Source organism: Lichenostomus cassidix, chromosome 14, assembly GCF_008360975.1.
Source record: "Lichenostomus cassidix isolate B80296 chromosome 14, HeHo_3.0, whole genome shotgun sequence".
In the NCBI taxonomy this organism is placed as follows: Eukaryota; Metazoa; Chordata; class Aves; order Passeriformes; family Meliphagidae; genus Lichenostomus; species Lichenostomus cassidix.
The window spans coordinates 14,386,770-14,396,272 of NC_139495.1; the positions used below are offsets into that span (position 1 = coordinate 14,386,770).

Below are 9,503 nucleotides of genomic sequence, written 5' to 3' on the forward strand. Positions count from 1 at the left end.
CCCCAGGGTGTCCTTGGAGGGTGATTTTTGTATCTGATCTCGTCCCTGTCCTGTGTTCAGTCAGGGCTGGAGTCCTTCAGAAATAGGCTTACACTGCTGGGAAAACAGAGTTGTTTTTCCTTTTCCGTGTCACTCACTTCCCCTCCCAACCTTCCAAGTGTTTGTGTCCAAGGACAGCAGAGCTTTGGGGTGCCAGGACAGCTCCAGGGATCAGCCCTGCCTGGAAGGAGCCTCCCTGGGAGCCAGACTTTGCCCTCTTTTCCAAGGCAACGCCTTGGCAGAGCTCAGGCTGAAGCTTCTGCCCATCACAGATCAAAGCTGAACTTGCCTGGACCTTCCAGGTGACTCCCAAGAGTCTCTCTCCTCATACTGCAGCAGGTTTGTTAAATTCACGTGGGTTTTATAGCACTTTACAATATCTAATCAAATAAACTTTAATGCATGTCATCAAATGCCTGGAATGGATGAGCTGCTGCTGGAGAAGGCTCCTAAAGGCACTTTACCACCTCACCTGTCTCATCAGGACTCATTACATCATCCCAGTGCTGATTCCATCATTTATTTCCTTTTAGAAGCAGGAGTGCTCACCTGGGCTCTCAAATCGCTGGAGTTTCCCCGAGCAGGCAGAGGTGCTTCAGGGTGGCTCATGTCCTGGCAGCCAGGTGTGGCTCTGGGGAAATACCTGCTGGAGGAGCTGGATTTGGAATTGGGATCCTCAGTCAAACCCTGATCCTGCTCCAGTTCAGAGCACTGTGTGTGTCTGAGTCCCAGTTTTAATGTCTGAGGTTTGCCCAAAGCATCCCAGGGTGTGGTTTATTTGATAAAAACCTAAAATACCCTGGTATTGGTGACAGCAACCCCATTCTGAACATGGTGGGGATGTTCCTGGCAAGTCCTCAGGGGTCCTTGATGCTCAGCTTGGCTGTCCTGAGCCCATGGATGTTTTTGAATGTATTGGGCTTTTTTTAAGCTGCAAAAAAATGTTTACTTTCTGCTTTCAGGAAGGCAAAGCTGGCTGAAGGAGAGCTGTGGCAGGGGGGTTTGAAGGGTCAGTGCACAAACCAGCTGCTCATGCGGCCATAAATAAGAACTTTCTGTACCCACACACTTGCCCAGGGACAGAGATTTGGCTTGGCTGGCTCTGCCAGGCATTTGGCAATACCTGAACCCCCTTGGTTTGCCTATCTCCTCCTGGCATCTCTTCCTGAGGTTTGGTTACTGATTTTGTGATGAAATGTGAAGCAAAGTTCTCCACGCTCATGCTCAGGAGAAGGACTTTGTTTACAGTTTCAGCTGCTTCTTCACTCATTGCCCATGCAGGTTTAATTTTAATAGGGCTCTTGCTTTTGAAACCTCATCTGGGCTGGCATCACAAAGGAAAAATACCATTTTTAAATAATAAATCAATGCACATCTTTGGTGTGAAAGGACAATGGTTGATGTGCTGTCCTTGTGACTACTCTAACTCCAAAAGGGTTGCTCCCAAATGCAGCCTCTCCATGCATGTATTTCCCATCTATGTTTTGGATCAATTTGATAGTGAAATCATGGAATTATGGAATGGTTTGGGTTGGAAGGGACCTTCAAGATCCTCTTGTTCCAACACCTGGCTAAGGGCACTTTTCAGTTCCTGGTTTGCTTCGTGTTGAGAGGGTCAGCAGTAACCACAGCAGGATTTTTAATCAAATTACTTGTCAATTGGAATGTTTGGGGATTTTTTTCTTTTTTTGCTTCTTTCAATAGTTGTCTTTACTTTGTGCTCATTATAATACTTCAATGTATACTTAAATTTAAGCTTTTCCAGTGGGAAGGGGGAGGTTGGTATTTAAAAAGCAGCCTTTATTTTGTAGTCTGCAAGCAAAATTCTTTCCAGTTTGGCATGAAATCTTTTTCAAACAGGCAAAAGGGAGGGGAATGTGCAGGTGGGGGTGGCTGCTGTCACCTCTCGGGCTCTCTCTGTCTGTGGCCAAGTCAGGTCAAGCCTCTGCTTCCCCCTGTCCCTCCTGCTGGAGCATTAATGGTGTTTCTAGAAAGTGCAGCATAAATCCAGTAAAGCACTTAAGCAAGTCTCAGCTTTAGGTGTGTAAGTGGTTTTGGTGGATTTATGCTTTTTTAAGTGGGTGGGGGCTTTAGAGGCTTTTATTTCTCTCTACAAGGCTGGCACAGGCTCTGCCCTGCTGGGCTTCACTGGAACACCCCCTTCTCCTCACACTGACTGTAGACTCCAGCTCTGTGCAGGCTGATGTCATGTTTAGCTTCAGGGTGGTGTCCTGGAGCTGCTGATGTCCACAAGGCAGGTGGAAGCTGAGCCAAGCTTCCAAAAGGAGCTCCAGGCTGTCTCCATCCTGCTGAGTGCAGTGGGCACAGAGGCTGGGAGAGCAAAGCAGGGCTGGACTGTGTCACTTGGCTGCTCCCAGTGTCCATGTGGAACAGGAATTGCTGTTGAGCAGATCTCTCTCTATCCCTTCAAGGTTTTCTATCCCCTTTTGCCCCTGCAAGTGTCCAAGGCCAGGCTGGATGGGGCTTGGAGCAACCTGGGTAGGTGGAAGGTGTCCCTGCCCATGGCAGGGGGTGGGACTGGATGGGCTTTGAGCTCTCTTCCAACTCAAACCACTCTATGATTTTATGAATGCAGGGCTTTGAGAAACATCATTTTCTCCAAAATCCTTGGAAAAAGCCCTGAAAGCTGCTCTGTGCTTGCTGGCAGAGGAAAAGGGCTTTGCTTCAGTCATGCCTGTGTTCAAACTGCTGCTGCTCTGCCCTGCTGCTGTTCTGAGGGGCAGTTGGGATCCTCTCAGGTGAACTTCAGATGGAGCAAAATGTTTCCATGAGCAGCTCTTCAACTGGAGGTGGGGCAGGAGGGCTCCCACCCCTCTGCCCGACCCCTCTGGTGACATGGGATCAGCTGGAGCTCAGCACCAGCACTGGCAGATCTAAAAAGTCTGTGATTTGTTCTGAGGCATGCTGGGGAAATCCCCAGATCTTGGGAAAGGAGCTGGCACTGAGAGAGGTAGCAAGAGCTTTGGTTTTTGGGGGGGGTTTCTGCTGCTGGTCATGTGCTTCTCCAAAAATTGGGATCAGAGGGGAGGGATCATCCCTGCCCACGTGTAGGAGCAAACAGGCAGGAATGGGGGTGAGCACCTGCCTGGGGTGCAGAACTGGGAGGAAAACCCAGTTCTCCATGCTCATATCATGGTCTCTTAAAACCCAAATCCTGCTGCTTTCCCAGAGCCTTGCTGATGGATTTAAGATGCTGCTGCAGCTGAAGTGCAGAGATTGGAGTTCCTGCAAATTAGAGGCTGTAATGAAGATTTAGAAACAGCTTATTTGTTGTTGGGGGGTGGAAGGTTTTACCAGACAGGACAAAAAAAAAGGTGCCTTAAGGGCTAACTGGGCATTTTGAATGGTGGTTTTTGCAGGGAATTCAGATTAATAATGTATCCTCTTGGAATGGGGTGGGAGAAAGCAGCGGTGATGGGAACTGCTGAGTCAGCGGTAGGTAATCCCTCCTGCCCTGGCCAAATCCATCCTGGCTCACAACAAAACCTCCCTCCAACTCTTATTTAGTCCCTATTTCTGTGATCTGCTTCCCAAGCCCTGCAAAGGCACAGCAGCACCTGGACGTGGGGTGATTCCAGAGGTTGGGATTTCCGCGCTCAGAAATGCAGCACAGCCAAAATCCGCCGCCTCGTCCCCATTTTGTCCTGCTGTGCCACCGATCCACAGTGGCAGCTGCACGATCTTACCTTTTTTCCTTCTTGTGGTTTGTTTGAGCAGGCAAATGAGGTGACTGACAGTGCCTACATGGGCTCAGAGAGCACGTACAGCGAGTGCGAGACCTTCACGGATGAGGACACCAGCACCCTGGTGCAGCACGAGATGCACGACGAGGTGGAGACCGACAGCGCCATCGACTCCACCGTGCACTCGGAATTCACCGATCCCATCGAGGAGCAGGAGCATGGGTGAGCAGGAACAGCCAGCAGCAAAACCCCCCTCGCAGGGCAGGGATGAGGATTGAGGGAGACACAGCCTGAGGATTTCAGATTGAGTGGGCTGAGTTTGTCTTGCTGGAACTTGGTTTGTTCTTTGTGTTTGTAACTCGGTGCAAGACCAAAATAGCTCCTCTGGAGGAATAACGAGAATAATTAGGCTGGTTTGTGTAGGCTGGGTTGGAGCCCGGCCTGGCAATCTCTTTGAGTTAATCGTTGCTTGCCTTGGGAGATCTTCTGTACCCTCATTAGCATCTTGAACCTCTAAAATAACTTCTCAGGTGATCCAAACACCTGAAAGACTTGCAGTTTTTAATCTATCACTTAAGCCAGAAACACAACATATAATTTTCCAGTCAGGAGGGGAACTCGTTCTATTTTTGTTTTCCCTAAAAACATGCGTGTGCCCTTTGATGTGCAACCACCTCCTGTAATAACTGGTTTGAAACCTCTGCCTGGAGCACAGAAATGTGAGCCAAGATCTCCTTCCCTGGGTCTGAACCGCTACTGGCGAAACTGCTCCTGGGCCCACCCCGTTTTTGGAGGAAAAGTGGGGTTTGGGGTGAAACTGGGATGCTGGCAGGCAGGAGGAAAGGGAAGAACTCCTTTAGAATCACAGTCATGGAGTGGTTTGGGTTGGAAGGGACCTTAAAGCCCATCTCATTCCACCCCCTGCCATGGGCAGGGACACCTTCCACTAGCCCAGGCTTCAAGCCCCATCCTGGTCACTTCCAGGGGTGGGGCAGCCACAGGTTCTCTGGGAAGCCTGTGCCAGTGCCAGGTCAGTGCCCCAGGAGCACCAATCTGCACCAAAACCTCTGCAATCATCTTTTCTTAAGGTGTGTTACACTCAGGATGAGTTTTGTCCCAAAACACAAGGCCCAGGGTTGGTGCACTGTGGGACACTTCCAGCTCCCATTGCTTTTTGGAAGCACCAGGCTTCCCTGCCACCCCAAAATCCCATCGGAGGCTATCAGAGAGGCAGTGAGCAGTGCTCTGCCCCGGGGCTGAAAGGGTGCCATGGATTAGAGCAGAAATGGGATTATCCAGCTCGGCTCTTCTCGCCCCAGCGCGCCCGGCTCAGTGACAGTTAAATTGGGATCTAATCAGCTGTGAGCTCCCTGCCACCAGCTCGGGGTCCCTGCCGGGGTCATGGCAGCCTGCGTGCGCTCCCAGCCCCTGGGGAAAACTGCCTGCTTCCGACTCGCCTGCCTGTAGGTACAAACTGCTGCGCTGGGGAAACGCTGCTTGGGGGATCACGTTGTTCTTGGTGCTTGCAGGGTGTGGGGGCAGCAGGGCAGGAAGGGCAGGCTTGTTGGGAAGAGTGCAGAGGAAGCCATGGAGATGCTCTGAGGGCTGGAGCCAGGCTGGGGAGAGCTGGGGCTGTTCACCTGGAGAAGAGAGGTTCCAGGGAGAGCTCAGAGCCCCTTCCAGTGCCTAAAGGGGCTGCAGGAGAGCTGGAGAGGGACTTGGGACAGGGATGGAGGGACAGAACACAGGGAATAATGGCTTTCTGCTGCCAGAGGGCAGGAAGACATGGGATATTGGGAGAAAATCTTGGCTGTGAGGGTGGGCAGGCCCTGGCACAGGTTGTCCAGAGAAGCTGTGGCTGCCCCTGGATCCCTGGAAGTGTCCAAGGCCAGGTTGGACAGGGCTTGGAGCAACCTGGGCTAGTGGAAGGTGTCCCTGCCCATGGCAAGGGGTGGAATGGGATAATCTTTAGGATCTCTTCCCACCCAAACCACTCTGGGATTCCCTGCTACCCCAGGTGTGGGCTTGGGGGAGTCTCATGCCCTTTGGGTGTCCTGTCTGAGCACACCCAAATTGTTAATTTGCTCACTTCCCAGATTGTTAAATGCATGCAGATACCAGGGAGCTAAAACCTTGATTTGATTTATAGAATTGCAAGGTTTGAGATGGGAACCTCTGGGGGTGCTGAGGGCTGACTTTGGTGCCATCAGACCCCACTCAGGAGGACACCTGTAGTGCCCACGGACAGTGGGTGCAATCCCACCAGTGCAGCTGCTGAGCTGAATCCGAGCTTCAGCATCACTGCTCAGGAGCTCTCAAAGCTCAACAAACCTGAAATGGTTTGAGCTGGAGGGTTGTTTAGGCTGTGTGTGGTAAAGATTAGTTGGACTTTGGATGCTGAAACTGCCTGAGCCCCAAGAGGGGAATAGGAAATAAAATGTTCTCCCCGAAGCATCCAGGCTGAGGGTTTCCAGGTGCCTGATCAGATCTGCTTCTGTGCAGTGCTTATCAAACCACAGCCCCAAATTTAGAGTTCTGGGCTTGGGTTTTGCTTCTGAATTAACAATTCCACCCCCTGGCTTCTATTCCTGGAGAGATTTCCGCTGTTTTTGGCGAGGCTCTGACTCACCACAGGGATGGATGGGTTCTGGTGGATCCCACTGTGGAATATTGGTGCTTCTCAAGGGCACGAGGAGGATGTGCAGATGCCCACAAGCTGGGCTGGATTTATTTGTGGTTAAATAGAGATCTGGAGGGTTGACATGTTTTTATTAGCGGGATAAGGGCAAATCCTTCAGATGGAGCAGGTTTTTGTCATAAATGGCTTATCTGTAATCTTTTTTTCTTTCTGGTTTAGTCCAGCAATCTGCTCATTTCCCTCTCCTAGCAAGTGCATGGAGATGAGGCCATAGCCTGAAATACCAATTTCTGTAATAATGCAATATTATTATGATCTTTAGCATAGAATCTTAGTGAGGAGAACAGTGTTAGACCCCTCAAAACACAGACCTGTGGCTCACAGCCCCGTGGCCACTTTCACAGCCTGTTGTTGCAAAATCCCACTGCCTTTTCCCCAGCTTAATTAAAAAACTTCCATAGTCCTGGGCAGGAAAGGTGGCTTGGCTTGGTGGGGAGGGCCTGGCACAGGGTGCCCAGAGAAGCTGTGGCTGCCTCTGGATCCCTGGAAGTGTCCAAGACCAGGTTGGACACTGGGGCTTGGAGCAGCCTAGGTTAGAGGAAAGTGTCCCTGCCCATGGCAGGGGTGGCACTGGATGAGCTTTCAGGTCCCTTCCAGCCCAAACCATCCCATGATTCTGTGGCTCCATGCAATGGAAAAACTCTTTCAGGGACAATGACTCTGTGCTGAGCTGAGTCTCCTCGGGAGCAAGAGACATCCCAGGAGCTGTTCTGGGTATGTTTAGGGTTTAACATGCTCCAGCCTCCTGGATGCAGTGTTACAACCACACGGAGCAGCATTCCCCACCCCAGGATTGTCAGGGAAAAGGCTCCTTTGTCGTGCTGGGGCTCTGTCCCTGCTCTGGCAGCTGCCTAACCCCTCCTCCCAAAACCAATCCTGCCGGGGTTATGGGGTTAAACCCCAGGCCCTTGAGAGGATTAGGCAGCAACAGGCAAGTGTGAGCCTGGCACAGGCTGCTGTGGAACTCACAGTGTATTTGGGATGTGTTTGGGACATGCTCAGCTTTTTCCCTGCCGTGCTTTTGGTCGTTACAAGGGCTTATCACCAGCCCTGGGCACTGTCCTGCACACTGAGTGCCCCCAAATCCTGTGTGGCAGCTGCCACAGGAGCTTGCTTGGAAAAACTTGGTTTATTGGGGGAAAAAAATTGCCATAAACTTCCCAGTGGTGCCTGGGCAGTTTCTGTCCTGTCCTGCTCTGCCAAAACAGGACACATCACTTGGTGGGGTGGGTTGACCCTGGCTGGACACCAGGAATCCACCAAAGCTGCTCCATCCCTGACCTACTCAGATGGACAGGGAAAGAAAATATAACTAAGGTTCGTGGGTTGGGATAAGGACAGGGAGATCTCTCACCCAACACCATCAAAAACAAGACAAATTGGGGCAAAGCAGACTTGAATTGGGGATATTAATTGAATGTGTTACAAATGAAATCAGAGCAGGATAATGAGAAGTAAAAGAAGACCCTGAAAACACCTCCCCCCCATCATCCCTCCTTCCCCCCAGTGGCACAGGGGGGTGGGAATGGGGGTTATGGTCAGCTCATCACACGTTGTTGCAGCCACTGCTCAGGGAGAGGATTCAGAGTCCTTCCCCTGCTCCAGTGTGGGGTCCCTACCATGGGAGACAGTTCTGCATGAACTTCTCCAACCTGAGTCCATCCCATGGGCAACAGTTCTGCAGGAGTTGCTGCTCTGTGGGCCACTCTTCCATGGGGTCAGTCCTTCAGGCACAGCCTGCTCCAGCCTGGGTGCCCCACAGGGTCACAAATCCAACCAGGAAACCTCTTCCAGTGTGGGCTCCTCTCTCCATGGATCTGCAGCTCCCTGCCAGGACCCTGGTCCAGCACAGCTTCTCACAGACTCACAGCCCCTCTCAGGAATCCCCTGCTCCATCTTGGGCTCCTCCAGGGGCTGCAGGGGCACAGCTGCCTCCCCATGGGCTTCTCCAAGGAATCTCAGGAGAATCTCAGCTCCAGTGCCTGGAGCAGCTCCTGCCCCTCCTCCTGCCCTGCCCTGGCTGCCTGCAGAGCTGTTCCTCCTATATTCTCACCCCACTCTGCTCTGCACCCAGTTCCAGCTGCCCCATCACTTTGCTGTTTTCCCCTCAAATCTCTTATCCCAGAGGTGTCACCACCATTCCCAACTGGCCCACCCTTGGCAGCAGCAGGTCCATCTTGGAGCCACCAGGGATTGGCTCTGCTGGACACGGGGGAAGCTTCTAGCAGCTTCTCACAGAATCCACCACTCTGCTCCCAACTCCTGGCCACACAAACGCAGCACTGTGGGAAAGGGCATGTCCTGGATGCAGGGAAAGGCTGCTGAGGCACCTCCTTTAACATATTCCTGTCTGTTCCCACAGATCCCATCCCCACGAGCTGGCCCTGGGCTCCGAGCTCAGCCACTCCATCGTCACCGTCATCAGCGGGGAGGAGCATTTCGAGGATTACGGGGAAGGGAATGAGGCCGATCTGTTCCCAGACCCTTTGTGTAATGGGGAAAGCAGCTTTGGCAGCTCCTCCTTCCTCTCGCCCAGGTAATGCCCTGCCCTGGGGCTGCTCCACCAGGGGCAGTCACTGGTGCCTTCACTCTGCTCTGTGGGATGGGAGTTTCCTTGGGATTTGCCAGCCAGAGCACCTGGCAAACTTTGCATATAACGGGATAATCGGCTTGGAAGTGGAAGTGGAATTCCCACATCAGTGTTTCCTTTCCCTGTCAGTGGCCGTCCTCCCCTCCTGCTGAAGTCCAACAGGAGGTGGAAGAGCTGCCTGCATTTCCAGCATCACATTTCCACTGTCATGAGGGATGTGGCTCCTCACAGAACTTTCCAGGAGAGAAAACCACCTGCAGCTTTACCCCTCATCCTGCTGGATGACTCCTATTTTTTTTCTCTTGTATTATTTTGGGCTTTGATGCAGTGTTTGGCTGGGTTTGCACGAGCTGCAGCAGCATTCCTGCTCTAAGGATTTGTGAGGCAGGAAGCAGGCTGTAGCATTTCCTTCTTGCTTTAGGGTCTGAAACCAGGAAAAAGTCCATTTTCCAGCCCAAGCAGGGTGGGCTGA

The 9,503-nt window shown here is 52.0% G+C and overlaps 1 protein-coding gene across 2 annotated transcripts in view; it reads left to right on the forward strand.

The window, feature by feature from the left end:
• RAB11FIP3 (RAB11 family interacting protein 3) overlaps positions 1 to 9,503 on the forward strand; it is a 74,689-nt gene that overhangs the window by 45,001 nt on the left and 20,185 nt on the right. For both annotated transcript variants that reach the window (XM_085075101.1, XM_085075102.1), the window contains exons 4-5: positions 3,778 to 3,965; positions 8,804 to 8,977. In XM_085075101.1, the coding sequence (XP_084931227.1) occupies positions 3,778 to 3,965; positions 8,804 to 8,977 (362 nt within the window). The remainder of the gene's footprint in view (positions 1 to 3,777; positions 3,966 to 8,803; positions 8,978 to 9,503) is intronic.